At 42.8% G+C, this 18,030-nt stretch overlaps 2 protein-coding genes across 2 annotated transcripts; one reads left to right on the top strand and one right to left on the bottom strand.

The window, feature by feature from the left end:
* The first annotated feature begins 468 nt into the window (after window positions 1–468).
* On the top strand, window positions 469–13,808 carry LOC106588509 (double-strand-break repair protein rad21 homolog A). Its single transcript, XM_014177614.2, has 14 exons — window positions 469–762; window positions 2,666–2,855; window positions 6,025–6,154; window positions 6,462–6,561; window positions 6,752–6,858; window positions 7,024–7,236; window positions 7,509–7,628; window positions 8,772–8,900; window positions 9,165–9,388; window positions 9,698–9,845; window positions 10,366–10,511; window positions 10,740–10,901; window positions 11,202–11,285; window positions 12,087–13,808. Exons 2-14 carry the CDS (start codon window positions 2,712–2,714, stop codon window positions 12,276–12,278), a joined length of 1,899 nt encoding a protein of 632 aa, XP_014033089.1. The 5' UTR covers window positions 469–762; window positions 2,666–2,711; the 3' UTR covers window positions 12,279–13,808.
* Window positions 13,440–16,151, bottom strand: LOC106588510 (rRNA-processing protein UTP23 homolog). The gene is made up of 3 exons (XM_014177615.2): window positions 15,684–16,151; window positions 15,398–15,569; window positions 13,440–14,592 (listed from the first exon to the last, which is right to left on the bottom strand). The coding sequence occupies exons 1-3, from the start codon at window positions 15,869–15,871 to the stop codon at window positions 14,203–14,205; spliced, it is 750 nt and encodes a 249-aa protein (XP_014033090.1). The 5' UTR covers window positions 15,872–16,151; the 3' UTR covers window positions 13,440–14,202.
* Between the last annotated feature and the right edge of the window lie 1,879 nt (window positions 16,152–18,030).

Below are 18,030 nucleotides of genomic sequence, written 5' to 3'. Positions count from 1 at the left end.
CACTACCTATCAAATATGGTAGTGAGAGGAAGTCCAGTGGCCAGGAGATGGACTTTGGCTGACATTCTGCAAATGTTCTCATCGATTAAACATTTTATCTCAATACGGTTTTCTGTTCCCAAAACTAGAATATGTTTTGAACAGAGTGGACTAAGTTTTGTAGACTTAATTCTTTGCCAAAGTTTTTAAATATCGCGTTGTTTAGAAGGACTTCAAAGGCGAATTTTGCTATTGCACGTTTCAGAGTAGGCGTTCCCTAATGGAAATATGCAGATGTATGCTTAGAACAGGCAAATGGGATCTCGTTAGCTCGTGTTTGGCTCTGCCTACCATGCGACATTTGTTCACGTTGGAAACGACAGGGTTTGTTTGATCTTGGTTTAGTTCTAAAAAAATATTCGCTGTTGCTTGACCCCACCCGCTTACTTTAGTCAGTACTAGTAACCACAGCCACAAAGTCATAAACCCCGCCTATTTCAAAAATGTATCTGATTAAAATGTAATTTTAAACCTAACCACATATTAAGACCTAAAAGCCCATTTTTGTTTTCATACATTTTTACCAGATATACAATTTTGACTTCGTGGCGGTAATTAGTAGAAACCGCTGATGGTCTTTGTAAACATCCTGTGGATTTGAAAATAATCTTTGGGCGGGCGGAAGAAACTAAAAAGTCAGCGCCATTATGTTTGTTTTTAGTGGGAGGAGTGGAAAAAAGTAAACTACGGCCGCCAAAAAAAACTACAATTGGAGTGTAATTGGTGAGTTGTTTACATTTTAAATATACTTTCATGTACTGTACTGGAATTAAGGAAACATTTTGCAAGTTAGATTTCGATTTTGTAGACACGAACCAACAAAATCATATCAGAATACGCGCTCTGTTTTGGAAATGACAGGAGGTTGTTGATTACTGTACGTTGCACACAGTGTCACTGGTCGGTAACATTAGTTAGCATATTACGCTTACTACCTACCTGTTATACTGTGGGTATTTAGCTACAGTACCTTCACATCGGTTTATTAAACTGGAACGCTATATTGTACCAATATGTATCGAAATGAATTTGGATCACTGTGGCGTGCGCGTTTCCTGCAAAACCTCAAAAGATAGCTGGCTACCGTTAGCTAGTTGGGTTCGCGCCGAGGTCCCGGATCTCTTATTTTTCTTTACAATTCAAACTATTGCCTTCCTAACTAATTTAAGTAGGTAATCGAGTTTTCTATGTATCATTTTTGACAACTGAGCTAGTTGTCCATTGTTAATAAATGTTCCGATGTGTTTAAATACAGTATGTGGTTCAATTTACGAAAACCAACTCTGTGCCAACCTACGCCCCCCTCCACATGGACGGTGTTAAGATAATGGGCATAATGCCAACCCAGAGATGGCGCTAGTGGGGCACCTATTTAGGATATATAAACAGGTGCATTATGAGTGTCTGATTAGGATGTTGTGACCTGTGTAACATGTTATTCCTGAGTAAAGGATTATGCTTGAACTTTACCAAACTCTCCGACGTGAGTTATTCACATACACATAAAAACAATATGCTACCAGTTCGACACTAGGACAAGGGCTAACATAAGACCGCCCCTGCGGTATGGGGACTGTGTCCCCTCTCTCCACTGGCTTCCAGTTGAAGCTTGCATCCGCTACAAGACCATGGTGATTGCCTACGGAGCTGTGAAGGGAACGGCACCTCCATACCTTCAGGCTCTGATCAGGCCCTACACCCAAACAAGGGCACTGCGTTCATCCACCTCTGGCCTGCTGGCCCCCCTACCTCTGAGGAAGCACAGTTCCCGCTCAGCCCAGTCAAAACTGTTCGCTGCTCTGGCACCCCAATGGTGGAACAAGCTCCCTCACGACGCCAGGACAGCGGAGTCAATCACCACCTTCCGGAGACACCTGAAACCCCACCTCTTTAAGGAATACCTAGGATAGGATAAAGTAATCCTTCTAACCCCCCCCCTTAAAAGATTTAGATGCACTATTGTAAAGTGGTTGTTCCACTGGATATCATAAGGTGAATGCACCAATTTGTAAGTCGCTCTGGATAAGAGCGTCTGCGAAATGACTTAAATGTAAATGTAATGTAAATGTAAGAGATGGACAATTATGTTCACTGTGGTATTAAAATGGTATGAAGTGCTCAAGCTAATTCTATATGAAAAGGAAGATGTTAAGATAATAGGCATAATGCCGACCCAGAGATAGCGCCAGTGGAGCACCTATTTAGGATATATAAACAGGTGCATCATGAGTGTCTGATTAAAACAAACAGTACCGAGAGTCAAGATCAGGACAGCGCTCATATTGGGCCTCAGTCGCTAACTAGTTAGCTTGACCGATATAGCGGCACATTCTTCGGATAAGTAAACAAATCACAAAATTACCCAATTGTTATTGATTTAATGACTTAACTTAATTTCTTAGTATTCAATCATTCTTATTTGTTCATTTTATTAGCATTTATTTTATTAGCATATTTTTTTTGGGTCAGCCAGCAGAGAGGACTGATAACACAGTCAAATTGAGTAATGCAAAGTGTAAATAAATAAAATGTATTTCTCAAAGTCCAATCTTTCCTTATTCAATATGACCATCAAAGTGTATCACTTCTTGTGATTGGATGTTTTTTCTAACCTTTGTCCCTGCAGGTTGGTGTCCCCCCCCCTCACCCTTAGGTGAGAAGGTGCTGGGACAATGTTTTATGCTCACTTTGTCCTCAGCAAACGTGGGCCGCTGGCCAAGATCTGGCTAGCGGCCCACTGGGATAAGAAGCTCACCAAGGCTCATGTGTTTGAATGCAACCTGGAGAGCAGTGTGGAGAGCATCATCTGCCCCAAGGTAAACAAGCGATCATTACTACAGTGCTTCTATTATGTGTTTCAATCATGTGTCTAGTCTCCATTGAAGTAATGCTGCTGTAAGGGTACTTTGACAGACTAGTGTTGTGTAGACCAGTAGAAGAGGGTCAATTTTCAACTCACTGGCTGTGGGTCAAGACTAGAGGTTGACCGATTAATCGGAATGGCCGATTTAATTAGGGCCGATTTCAAGTTTTCATAACAATCGGTAATCAGCATTTTTGGACACCGATCATGGCCGATTACATTGCACTCCACGAGGAGACTGCGTGGCAGGCTGACTACCTGTTATGCGAGTGCAGCAAGGAGCCAAGGTAAGGTGCTAGCTAGCATTAAACGTATCTTATAAAAAACAATCAATCTTAACATAATCACAAGTTAACTACACATGGTTGATGATATTACTAGTTTATCTAGCTTGTCCTGCGTTGCATATAATCGATGCGGTGCCTGTTAATATATCATTGAATCACAGCCTACTTTGCCAAACAGGTGATTTAACAATCACATTCGCGAAAAAAGCCCTGTCGTTGCACCAATGTGTACCTAACCATAAACATCAACGCCTTTCTTAAAATCGATACACAAGTATATATTTTTAAACCTGCATATTTAGTTAATATTGCCTGCTAACATGAATTTCTTTTAACTGGGGAAATTGTATCACTTCTCTTGCGTTCTGTGCAACAGAGTCAGGGATATATGCAGCAGTTTTGTCCGCCTGGCTCGTTGCGAACTGTGTGAAGACCATTTCTTCTTGACAAAGACAGCCAACTTTGCCAAACGGGATGATTTAACAAAAGCGCATTTGCGAAAAAAATACAATTGTTGCAGGAATGTACCTAACCATAAACATCAATGCTTTTCTTAAAATCAATACACAGAAGTATATATTTTTAAACCTGCATATTTAGTTAAAAGAAATTCATGCTAGCAGGCAATATTAAACTAGGGAAATTGTGTCACTTCACTTGCGTTCATTGCACGCAGAGTCAGGGTATATGCAATAGTTTGGGCCACCTGGAACTAATTTGCCGGAATTTTCCATAATTATGACATAACATTGAAGGTTGTGCAATGTAACAGCAATATTTAGACTTATGGATGCCACCCGTTAGATAAAATACTGAACGGTTCCGTATTTCACTGAAAGAATAAACGTTTTGTTTTCGAAATGATAGTTTCCGGATTTGACCATATTACTGACCTAAGGCTCGAATTTCTGTGTGTTATTATAATTAAGTCTATGATTTGATAGAGCAGTCTGACTGAGCGGTGGTAGGCAGCTGCAGGCTCGAAAGCATTCATTCAAACAGCACTTTACTGCGTTTGCCAGCAGCTCTTCGCAATGCTTCAAGTTTGTTTATGACTTCAAGCCTATCAACTCCTGAGATTAGGCTGGCAATACTAAAGTACCTATTAGAACATCCAATAGTCAAAGGTATATGAAATACAAATGGTATAGAGAGAAATAGTCCTATAATAAGTACAACCTAAAACTTCTTAACTGGGAATATTGAAGACTCATGTTAAAAGGACCCACCAGCTTTCAAATGTTCTGAGCAAGGAACCTAAACGTTAGTGCAATATGTGCCATGTAAGAAAGCTGTTACTTTCTTCTCCAACACTTTGTTTTTGCATTATTTAAACCAAATTGAACATGTTTCATTATTTATTTGAGACTAAATAGATTTTATTGATGTATTATATTAAGTTAAAATAAGTGTTCATTCAGTATTGTTGTGATTGTCATTATTCTATCTATCTATCTATCTATCTCTATAGATATATATATATAGATATATATATATATCTATATCTATACTGCTCAAAAAAATAAAGGGAACACTTAAACAACACATCCTAGATCTGAATGAAAGAAATAATCTTATTAAATACTTTTTTCTTTACATGGTTAAATGTGCTGACAACAAAATCACACAAAAATAATCAATGGAAATCCAATTCATCAACCCATGGAGGTCTGGATTTGGAGTCACACTCAAAATTAAAGTGGAAAACCACTCTACAGGCTGATCCAACTTTGATGTAATGTCCTTAAAACAAGTCAAAATGAGACTCAGTAGTGTGTGTGGCCTCCACGTGCCTGTATGACCTCCCTACAACGCCTGGGCATGCTCCTGATGAGGTGGCGGATGGTCTCCTGAGGGATCTCCTCCCAGACCTGGACTAAAGCATCCGCCAACTCCTGGACAGTCTGTTGTGCAACGTGGCGTTGGTGGATGGAGCAAGACATGATGTCCCAGATGTGCTCAATTGGATTCAGGTCTGGGGAACGGGCGGGCCAGTCCATAGCATCAATGCCTTCCACTTGCAGGAACTGCGAACACACTCCAGCCACATGAGGTCTAGCATTGTCTTGCATTAGGAGGAACCCAGGGCCAACCGCACCAGCATATGGTCTCACAAGGGGTCTGAGGATCTCATCTCGGTACCTAATGGCAGTCAGGCTACCTCTGGTGAGCACATGGAGGGCTGTAGCACCTGGTAGCACCTCCATGCTCTGGACACTACGCTGACAGACACAGCAAACCTTCTTGCCACAGCTCGCATTGATGTGCCATCCTGGATGAGCTGCACTACCTGAGCCACTTGTGTGGGTTGTAGACTCTGTCTCATGCTACCACTAGAGTGAAAGCACCGCCAGCATTCAAAAGTGACCAAAACATCAGCCAGGAAGCATAGGAACTGAGAAGTGGTCTGTGGTCTCCACCTGCAGAATCACTCCTTTATTGGGGGTGTCTTGCTTATTGCCTATAATTTCCACCTGTTGTCTATTCCATTTGCACAACAGCATGTGAAATTTATTGTCAATCAGTGTTGCTTCCTAAGTGGACAGTTTGATTTCACAGAAGTGTGATTGACTTGGAGTTACATTGTGTTGTTTAAGTGTTCCCTTTATTTTTTTGAGCAGTATATATCTCGTCCGATTAATCGGTATAGATTTTTTTTGGTCCTCCAATAATCGGTACCGGCGTTAAAAATCGTAATCGGTCGACCTCTAGTCAAGACATGGAGGATGAGCATACTAGAGTTGTAGATGCTGATTTGAAGTGAATTATCTCGCCATGGGGGGGGGAGTGTGTATTTCTGAACACGGTGTTCTTTCTTATTCTTTAATTGTCCAGGTGAAAATGGCCCTGCGTACGTCAGGTCATCTGCTCCTGGGGGTGGTGAGGATCTACAACAGGAAAGCCAAGTACTTGTTGGCTGACTGTAATGAGGCGTTCATCAAGATCAAGATGGCCTTCAGACCAGGTAATGTATTGTCTACGGGGCTGGACTGGTCCAACATATTCTTCGGGGTTTTTTACATTCAAGACTCAGAGTTACAGTTTGGCTCAACCTCCATCTCATTTGAATCTTCATTTTACTGTTGATTTTTGGCATTTTCATATACTGTTGAATGAACTGAAATTGGGGTCTCCTGAAAGAGTCCCAATATGAAACTTGTAAGAGGCACACTGGGCTGCTAGGCTGTACTGACATTGTAGGAAGATGTTATGGTTGTGTATTGTGTGGGTCTGTGCTAGCCTGACCCCTGCCTCCATCCCTGCCCTCTCAGGTGTGGTGGATCTGCCAGAGGAGAACAGAGAAGCTGCCTACAACGCCATCACCATGCCAGAAGAGTTCCACGACTTCGACCAGCCACTACCAGACCTAGAGTGAGTCCTGCATGTCATCAGAGCCCAACAAGTTGAAATGTGTTTTTTGAGATTTTTCATGTAGCATCGACGAGTGCTCTGTCGCCATTGATGTATATGTTCTGTATGCTCTTACGAGTATTGATTTGCTTGTATCAAGTGCATTAGATGTTCCTTCGTTCAGTGTTAGTGATTTATGTTGTCTTTGCAGCGACATTGACGTCACTAAGCAGTTCACATTGAACCAGAGTCGAGTGGAAGAGATCACCATGAGGGAGGAGGTGGGCAACCTGAGCCTGCTGCAGGAGAATGACTTCGGTACATAGCCAGGCCTCCTAGTCCAATCCTTTCACCACCTCACTCCTCAAACTAACCTTGGCTGCATCTCCTCCCTTCCTAGTGCGACAAACACCGCCACTCATTACTGCTGTATGTACACTTGCAAAAATGCATTCTAACATACTCAATGTTCTCCCCCTCCAGCTGACTTTGGAATGGACGACCGGGAGATGATGCGTGCGGAGAGTGCCTTCGAGGTGGACATCATCCACGGGCCGTCAGCCTCTAACCTGCTCCTAGACCCAGAGACCTCGGTTGCCCAGATCCCAGACAACTCCAACCACCTGGAATACGACGACCAGTACAAAGATGACTTCGGAGAGGACCCCATGGCTGAGAGCGAGGGAGGCATGCTGGGTAAGAAGGAACGATATCCTGGGTTGTGATATGCCAAAATTCTGTTAAAAGCTTTTCTTTCCTTGTCTCCTTGTGTGTGTCCCAATAATATCTCCTTCCTCCTGAAGTGTGCACAGGTGTGGGAGGAAGAAGATGTAATTGGGACACAGCCCTTGCCTTGTCCATTACTGTGGCCAATTAATTGTTTACATTAATGAATGTATCTAGTGTAAAAACCCTGTTTGCTAAGGTTTTAACTCCTGCTGAGCATTGCCACTCCTGTCTGTCTCTAGTTGACAAGCTCCTCAGTAACGAGGATGGGGGTGGCATTTTCGACGACCCTCCCGTCATCACCGAGAGCGTGCTGAGACTGCAGGACCACGATGACGAAGACGACTTTGATGCCTTCTCACGTGAGATGCAACACTTACCATATGCTGTTCCCAAAAGTTACTTTAAATTTTCAAGCTGCAATATGTAACGTTTTGGGCGACCCAATCAAATGGACATAGAAATGTGTGTTATTGCTGTCGTTCTCATTGAAAGCAAGTCTAAGAAGTGGTGGATATATTCTATGTGCGCTATTTCTATGCTTTCTGTACTTAAGTTTTGTACACCAGCTAAAAACACTATTTGTGGTTATGGAAAATATTTCACAGTGATTTTGAGATGGTACAAAAAGGTCACCAACCTTTTTTGAGTCAAGATAACTTTCTGTGTCAAAATGCAAGCTGAGATCTACTGTTCAGATTTTTTTTTTAACATGACTTTAAAAAACGTGAGCCTATGCAACATTAACCTATTAAAAACAGTACTGTAGTAATGAGGTTTGTGCAGTAGGCTATAGGCCCAAAACATCATTGCATATTGTCTTTACTTGTCTTGCCAATGCATTGTTCTCAGAATAATTTTTATAATTCAACATTTGAGATAGGCTATATGATCAGTTGTTGTATTACTTGTGATGCACAGCTGAGTGTGCATACATTTTTTATAATTAGCTTTTTTATTTTACTGAGCTGATGGAGCCTGCATCAGATGGTCTGTCTCAGCAGAGGGAGAGGGGAGCAGACAGGATCCGCCTCTCAGCGTCCCTCCACTCTCTTTCCTCCACTGACACTGACTGAAAAGGGACACCGTCTTCCAGCTGATGGCGAAACTCGAGTTGCACCGCGTTATTTCTGCCTCATGCTCAAATTGATGATGTTACTCCTATGACCAGAGAAAGTGAAATGTTCGTGTGTGTGTATAGATATACAAAAAAATTGCTTTTCTTTCAAAAACAAGGACATTTGTAAGTGACCCCAAACTTTTGAACGGTAGTGTACATATAAAAAAAAAAGACCCACTGCGCTAATAATAACACAAGCCTATCAATACACTTTCCTACGCATTCATTACCGCTACAGTGCTGGTTGTAGGTAGAATGTGGCTTTTTTTATGGCTTATAAGTGTTGACAGTGCTGAGTAAAACTTAAACATGAACTCACTCATATAAACAGTCTCCTCCCCTTCATCTACGTTTCTTATGTTTTGTACACTGTGTGTGTGTGTAGCGGGAGGTCCAGACAGCCCAGACTCAGGCCCGGCGGAGCCCCTGCCCGCCATGCAGGACCAGACAGAGCAGACCACGCTGGTACACAACGAGGAGGAGGCCTTCGCCCTGGAGCCCATTGACATCACAGGTCCGCCCACAACCTCAATAAATATTGATATTCATGTTATATTATAACAAACCTGTACTGTTATGTCTGTCACTGCATCAGGTAGGCCTGTGCGATAACATATTCAATTAGTAGCACCACTGCTCTTTGAGTTTAGCAGCACTCAAGAAATCTTCAACACTTTGAGCTCTGCTTGTCAATCAAGGCATCCCTTCCACCCTGGATCCTTCTGCCACCAAATGTCACTATTCACTTATAAGTTATTTTTCTCTTTACAACTCACAGTGAAGGAAACCAAAGCCAAGAGGAAGAGGAAGCTAATTGTGGACAACCTGAAGGAGCTGGACAGCAAGACCATCCGTGCCCAGCTCAGCGACTACTCCGACATCGTCACCACGCTGGACCTTGCGCCGCCCACCAAGAAGCTGATGATGTGGAAAGAGACGGGAGGCGTGGAGAAGCTCTTCTCCCTGCCAGCACAGCCCCTCTGGAACAGCAGGCTTCTCAAGGTAACCCAGCAACTGGTCTGGTAGTTAGACAAACAAGGGCTGTTTACTGTGTTATTGTTCTCAATCCAGCACCTGGCAATGGCTTTCTGTTTTCGCCCCAGATTTGTGCTTGTCAGTTCCTGAACCTCTTTCATTAGAGCTTTTCTAGATATATTTCTATTCTCGACAATTAGTTTGAGGCCAATGTAGCCACTACTTTTAGGGGCTTGTGCGTGTTGTTGCCACCTAGCCTCTTCATTTTTTCAGCACTGACTCTATCCTCTCTCCCTCTCTTTCTTCCCCTCTCACTCTGTCCCTTTCTTTCTGTAGATGTTCACCCGCACCCTGACCCCCCTGGTGCCAGACGAAATGAGGAAGAGGAGGAAGGGGGGTGAGGCAGACAGCCTGGATGAGTTCCTGAAGGACTTGGAGAACCCTGAGGTGCCCAGAGAGGAGGCCATGCAGAGGGACATCATCGGTGAGATACTCCATTCAGTTAACGCACTACTGAATGGCAACAGTCCACCCTCTACATTGGATGCCATTATAGGCTAGAGGGCCAACTCTCAGCATGGATATAATATCAAGATATAGGCTACTATTCAAAGTAGACACATGGATAAATTCAAAGTACATTTACATTTAAGTCATTTAGCAGACGCTCTTATCCAGAGCGACTTACAAATTGGTGCATTCACCTTATGATATCCAGTGGAACAACCACTTACAATAGTGCATCTAAATCTTTTAAGGGGGGGTTAGAAGGATTACTTTATCCTATCCTAGGTATTCCTTAAAGAGGTGGGGTTTCAGGTGTCTCCGGAAGGTGGTGATTGACTCCGCTGTCCTGGCGTCAGTAGTAGACACATTCAAAGTTGTACACTGGGCGTCGGTCTCTACCCAAATCTGACACAAGCACCTCATCCATAACAGTCATGTACTTGTACTCAATTGCCCTTGTTTGGTATAGTTTTTAATGTTCTTTCTGTGTGCTCCAGACCAGACCATCCTGGAGGAGCTCAGTGTGCTGCAGGCATCAGCCATGGAGGGCAGCAGGACCACCCTGGACGAGTCAGTCATGCCCCCACCCTCCTCCACGCACGGCCAGAAACGCAAGGCACAGGACACAGAGCCAGGCTTGCCCGTAAATGCCTCGTTGCTCCTCTCTTTGCTCAGGCCCTGTTTAACCATGGCTAGGGAAACTTTAAAGACAGTTTGTCAAGCATACAAGGATTTTGGGGGTTTGATATTGTATGCACTGAGAGATCTCATTAGTGTTTTTTGATAGAAGTTTGACATGCTTTTACCTTTTTGCCCATACTCAAGCCCCTACTCAATCACTCTCTCAAACATTCTTCCTCTCTCCATCCAGATGGGTACTCTGGAACAGGCCACCAACCATTCAGGCGTGTCCCAGCAGTTGGACATGACAGTGTTGCTGCCCCCCGAGGACAGCACCAACCTCAGCCAGTTTCCCGAGCTCGACCTGATAGAGGAGAAGAAGGACAAGGACGGAGTGGACGGCTCAGATGAGGTGAGATAGACACGAAGATGTTCCAGAGGTCACCGCCAACCCTAGCCCTGGAGAGCTACAGGGTGTGCAAGCTCGTGTTCCAAGCACTAAACAGCTGATGGGACTTTGTGCGTTAGTATAGGGCTGGAGGAATAGCCTGGAAACTGGCTTTCTTGGGACCATGGCTGGTGACCACTGATCTATTCTGGCTTATTTAGCTTCCAAAGGAACATGTAGGCCTACTACCGGTCTTGTGTTGCTTGTACATTGGCTAATGTGTAGTATGTATGTAGAGTTAATGTTATGTGTGTTCAATGACAGGATGAGGAGGGTCAGGCCGGTGACCAGGACCGAGAGGAGAGGAGGTGGAACAAGAGAACCCAGCAGATGCTCCATGGCCTGCAGGTATGTCATTGGAGAGCTTTTACGAGAGAACTTGACTAAACGTTGACCCACCAAGTGAACAACCCCTACATTACTAACCAGAACCGGGTCTTACGCCATGCCGAAACCGGACGCCATCGTGCGCAAATTGATTTTGTCCCCCCACACCAAACGCGATCACAACACGCATGTTAAAATATCAAAACAAACTCTGAACCAATTATATTAATTTGGGAACAGGTTGAAAAGCATTATTATATTAATGGCAATTTAGCTAGCTAGCTTGCAGTTCCTAGCTAATTTGTCCTATTTAGCTAGCTTGCTGTTGCTAGCTAATTTGACCTGGGATATAAACATTGAGGTGTTATTTTACCTGAAATGCACAAGGTCCTCCGACAATTAATCCACACATAAAACGGTCAAATGAATCGTTCCTAGTCATCTCTCCTCCTTCCAGGCTTCTTTTTCTTCTTTGGACTTTATATGGCGATTGGCAGCTAACTTTCATAATAAGGTGCATTACTACAACCGACCTCAGTTCATCTTTCAATCACCCACGTGGGTATATGTTCCTAAAAACCAATGAGAAGATGGCACGTGGGTATATGCTTCTAAAAAAACCAATGAGGAGATGGGAAAGGCTGCACTTGCAGCGTTTTCTGCGTCACAAATAGAATCAACTTCCATTTTAGCACCTAGCAACGCAAACGCTCGCAATGATTGAAAAACATGTGTCAATTTATTTTTGCAACGCCTGCGCACGTGACCGGTGTAGTAATAAGCATGTTAGCTGTGACCTAACAGTTCTCTCCCTCCCTTCAGAGGGTGATGGCCAAGACAGGAGCCCAGCAAATTAGCCTGCTGGATTTGTGCAGGAACAACAACAAGAAGCAGGCCGCCGCCAAGTTCTACAGTTTCCTGGTTCTGAAAAAGCAGCAGGCGGTGGAGCTCAACCAGACCGAGCCATACAGCGACATCATCGCCACCCCTGGAGCCCGCTTCCACCTCATCTAGACTCAACACTGGCTGCTTTTACTCAAAAACAGTTTTTTTCTTCTCTTACCTATGTGCTTTTGTCTTGAGATTAAAAAAACATTAAGGTCAAGTGTGGGGATGAAGTCTCTGAAAGACATGATTGGTGGGATTATTGTAATTCTGTGTATTTTGGGTTTTTGTTATCCAATGAAAGCACTTTGTGTTTTGCTAGAATGTGAGAGTGATAATCCAATCATGTTGCATTCCAAGGTTCTATTTCTCTCCCATTTAAAAATAGTTACTAAAATACTATTGGTCTTCAAACTAAGATTGCTGGTGGATGCAGTTGAGTGTTTCAGAAACTTGCTCAATACATGCTCCTTTTGGTTAAAGGGTTTCTGAAACACTCAACTGAATACCCTTTAACCAAAAGGACCATGTAGTATTGAGCAAGTTTCTGAAACACTCAACTGAATTGCATCCACCACCAATCTTAGTTTGAAGACCAATAGTATTTTAGTTGCTGCAAGCATTCCAATAGGTTTGTTCCTAATTCTGCGTTTACAGTCCCTGACTGTAATTTATTTTTTTTATATCGGCATACATTTAGGTCTCCATTGTGGAATTTGAGAATGGGCTCCTGAGTGGCGCAGCGGTCTAAGGCACTGCATCTCAGTGCAAGAGGCGTCACTACAGTCCCTGGTTCGAATCCAGGCTGTATCACATCCGGCTGCGATTGGGAGTCCCATAGGGCGGCACACAATTGGCCCAGGGTAGGCCGTCATTCTAAAGAAGAATTTGTTCTTAACGTACTTGCCTAATTAAAGGTTAAAATCATGTAGATTTAAAAAATAAATAAACTGTCTACCCTCATTGCCTGCTCCAGTTTAAAATATATTTTATTCCAAGTAATTGCTCCTGAATTGCATTTTTATGGTATTACTTCAATAATTCCCTTTAAGTCACATACTGTGACAATGAAAATACTTGTATCAATTATCTATGTTAATGGTTTGGCCAGAATGAGACTTAGTTGAGGCTGCATTTTTCACATAAGCTATTTAACAATCTCTACACTTCAAGTCAACTGTGGGTGTCTGGAAATTACATTTCATTCAACTCTTTGATGCAGCTGAATGTCAAGTAATCTCTGGCATATCAACAATCTAAGACAGTTTTGATGCAATGATAACTACTGGGAAACATCATGGCAAGTCTTTATGTGCTTAGGTGTTGTGACAGTCATTCTTCGATAGCTTGAATACAATATTGCTCATCTTATGGTTCATAGCTGCAGAGCACAATTTATAATCATTCTGACCATCCTTTACCAGTCTGTCCTTTACAAATGCATTGTTTTGAAATCCACAAGCTTCTGAAATTGTATATCATGTAATGTTTCAGCTCATCCCTTTTAAACTCTGCGCCGGTAAACGTACATTCTTTTTGTATAAAACCCAAAATGACACCTTGTAGATACTGTTGCTGAAGTGTATTATGATGCCATGCCTGTAGTCCTGAGGCCCAGCAACGTGTTACTTTTCTAATAAAATGAATACCGTTTCAACAGTTTGTGTCAATGAATCCTTTTCATAGCTGGTTCATTGAGTGAGTGAATTGGGTATAATGGCTATGGACTTACTATAATGACTTAGATCAATACCTTGATGTTCAAAAAACAAGAATGAACTGTTTAAGGATACATTTTTAGAAGCATGCTGACATCATGGCTGTGTGCTTCTTCAAAATATGTTCTCCAGACATTGAATTGGGATACCTTTAAACTGGCAAATACAGAGGAGCAAATTGGTTTAGTAAAGATATAAAACGGTCATTATCTATGTATAAAAAAAAAAAAGATGTACAGTCTTTCTTATATTCAGTTGTTCAACCTTTGGGAATAGTGGTGGGGGGGGGGACATTGGTTATATCCTGCCCTCAAAACATAAGTCTCTTCCCACCACTAGGGGTTTGGGGTTGGTTTTAGGGATGGACCCTCCCCTCCCTCTGGCTTGCGGCGTTTCCTTTGCCGGCTTCGTTTCTTCTTTTTGCCCTCAGTCTTAAGCAGCTGTGGCTGTTTTTTCTTCTTCTTCAGACAGCTGAGCGGGTTGGGGTTGGAGATTTTCCTCTTACGCTTCTTGCCCTGGCGCTCTCCATCCTGCCCAATCCCCTGCACCTCCTTCAGGCTGTTGATGCTCTGCTGCTGGGCTGGGGTGACCATCTCTCTCAGAGCCACAGCCTGCACATGGTTCACAGAGCATAGGCTGGGCTTGTCCAACACTATGGTGTTGAGGATAATATATAGGAGTGGCACGCCTAGGATCTTCTTCAGGCCTGATGTCACCTCTTTGTCCTGAAATTTAAACATCAGACAGGAAGAGGTGAATCAATGCATCTGGTATAAACTGGATGCATGCAGCTAGATAGGGGGCACTATTGGTTGTTGACGCTGACAAGACAAGTGCCTAGCACAAGGATCATCAACTAGATTCAGCAGCGGGACGATTTTTCTTGAGCGGTTGGTCGGGGGATGGAACATAATTACATAATTTATAGACTGCAAATTGACCGCAAAAAGCCCCAACATAGAACATTTGACTAAAACAATCATTTAAATCCTTGCTTACATGAGTCTCTCTTATGCGTTGGAACAGATTTTCAAAATTAAAATGACTTGGTGTTTAGTCTTATGTCCAACAATGAAAAATCTAAATTATTTGCTCAAAACCTGGGGGGCCAAATTCAGCCCGCAAGTTGGGGAACCCTGGTCTAGCACATTGGCCGTGTTCCTCTGCTCAAGCGTTGCTGGCGCATAGCAGGTCTTACAATGCCTGGATAGGTATTTCACGTAGCAGCTAACCACATGGTCGTGTTCCCCTGCATCAACCAATGGTTGGTTGCCACGTCATCACTTGTGCTATTGGGCACCAGATTGCTATAACATATGTGGTTAGCTGATACCCATCCAGGGTTGTAAGATCTGGCATGTGTCAGCAACATCTGAGCAGAGGAACACAACCCTGTGTTATAGCAATCTGGTGCCCAACTGCACAGTCAATTGAGGTAGCACGCAACCATTGGTTGATGCATGCAACATCTAAGCAGGGAAACTCGATCATTGATTGACCCAGGTACATAAAGATAGATATAACACATACCTGTGTGGCAACAAAGTAGTGGTGAGGATTAGTCCCTTCCAGCATGGACAGCAGACACTCTGACACAGAGACGGGGTTCTTGAAATGCTTGCAGTTCCTAACCTGATACCGCTGCAGGATGAGTTTGGCACCATAGAGGTCCTTCATTGATTCAAGTTCCTTCAGCGCACAACTGTATGACATAAAAACACATATTTAAACTGAATAGTAAAAAAAAAAAAAAAAGTCATTGGGTAAAACTCATGACAGTGTGATATTGACTAACACAACAGCAACCCCCACTCACTTTGTAGTACAAAGTTGCACCTCTCCCATTAGGTATTTCGGCATCTGTTCTTTGATTTGGATCTTATTCTTCAGTGCCGCCTGGCAAAACGTCCCGTCGATCAGAATTTGAAAGGGCTCTCTAAAACTGAAGTTGTGTTTGTAGAAATTGATGTTTTTTTTGGCTTGCTTTTGTCTTTTGATCTTCATTGTAACTAACGTAGCTTGCTAGCCCAATAATGTACTAAAATGAGCTAACGTTAGCTAGCGAGCTTGTCTGACAGGATAACGTTACTTGCTGAAAAAATCCCAATCAAATTAACGCAATTGCATATCGGAGAGCATTATCTATATTCTGTAAAGGTTCGTCAGTAGCGGTTTACTAGTACACACTATTCGCGGATTCATAACAAATCAAGCAGCATGGAAAATATAAACACACGTTTGCTCCGTTGAGTAACAGCTAAATATGTCCGTCAGAAGCAAGACTTTCGTTGACGTCTCAAGCCATTTCCGTTATGTGCTAGGATACCGCGTTCACGAACTAGTCAGAACAAGAAAACTCTTGACATTTCCGATTTTCTAACTGGTGTAGTTATACACGTGCCGCGTTCAACCAGTTAGCAAGTTGGACATTTCCGAGTTTCGACTAGTACGTGAACGCGGCATCTAGTACTGATGATTAAATATGCCTATATGAAGTAAAAACATTATTTTGTGAAACGTAACTTTTTAAAATCTAATCTGTGAAGAATAACATATTTTACACAATTAATACAGTATTATCTCACTGAGCTACATGGGTGTGAAAAGACCCTTCATCCAACTTTGTAAATAACATAAATAAATACTGTATGAAAATACCTCTGCCCTTTGTAATCATGTCTAACCATTCAACCCATTGTGTCGGCAAATTATTATGTGCAAAGGTAGATGGCAGCCTGGCAGCCATGTGGGCTATCAGTGACTTTGTCAGAGCTGGATATGGCTCTGTACATCCATCCCTTTGATGCATAGACCAGTCCTGTACCACCCTTTATTTTCACAAACATCCATGTCAGTAGCATTGCCTGTCTCAGTCAGTAGTTGGCTTAATGATGTAATAGTACTGGATTGCTAACAGTAAATAGTTGTTTTAAGCACTGTTTAGGGAAGGTATTCCCAAACGGGGGTGCAATGCCGTCCGGGGAACGCCAAATAAAATAAAATAAAATTGCAAGTATATATTTTTTGCCCTTCACATTTTCAAACGGTTCATTTATATTTTCCAACGGGGCTATACATTTGGGTGAGTATTTTTTCTCACCTGAGTGGCCTCGTTTCACTGCCAAAAATACAATTTAACCATCTAGTGTTCAGCGAAATAACAACACAATACATGTAGCCTAGTCAAATAATTAACATCCAATCACATTAACCGTTACGCTCTCGCGGAAATTCCACTAACGGTCCGTATGTAGCCAAACGTATATGGTATATGTACTGATGGCGCAAAAGCCATGACAGGGAGACATAGTGGAGTGGTAACACGTGTGCAAGCAGTTGCTCCCGACACCACTTGGGTATACTGCAGCATCCACCCACTTGGGTATACTGCAGCATCCACCCACTTGGGTATACTGTAGCATCCACCGAGAGGCTCTTGCTGCCAAGGGAATGCCTGACAGCTTGAAAGATGTTTTGGAAACTACAGTGAAAATAGTTAACTTTGTTATAGCAAGGCCCCTGAACTCTCGTGTATTTCCCGCATTATGCAATGATATGGGCAGCGACCATGTAATGCCTTGATCAAGGCGCAAAATATTGACACATTTAAAAAAAATGAGAGATGAGTTTAAAGTTTTCTTTACTGACCATCATTTTCACTTGTGTGACCGCTTGCATGGTAACGAGTTTCTCACACAACTGGCCTATCTGGGTGATGTTTTTTCTCGCCTGAATGATCTGAATCTAGGATTACAGGGACTCTCCGCAACTATATTCAATGTGCGGGACAAAATTGAGGCTATGATTAAAAAGTTGGAGCTCTTCTCTGTCTGCATTAACAAGAACAACACACAGGTCTTTCCATCATTGTATGATTTTTTTGTGTGCAAATGAACTGAAGTTTCTGGACAAGGTCAAATGTGATATAGCGAAGCACCTGAGTGAGTTGGGTGCGCAATTACGTAGGTACTTTCCTGAGCCACTGCCAGATTTCTGGATTGGGCTGCGCTCAAAGTATCCTGCCTTGGCAAATCGAGCTGTTAAGACACTGATGCCTTTTCAAATCACGTTCCTATGTGAGAGTCGATTCTCGGCCCTCACTAGCATGAAAACTACATACAGGCACAGACTGTGTGTGGAAAATGATTTAAGACTGAGACTCT

This window comes from Salmo salar, chromosome ssa27 (genome assembly GCF_905237065.1).
Source record: "Salmo salar chromosome ssa27, Ssal_v3.1, whole genome shotgun sequence".
In the NCBI taxonomy this organism is placed as follows: Eukaryota; Metazoa; Chordata; class Actinopteri; order Salmoniformes; family Salmonidae; genus Salmo; species Salmo salar.
Note: the sequence above shows the minus strand (reverse complement) of the source record. Positions and strands in the feature narration are given on the sequence as shown.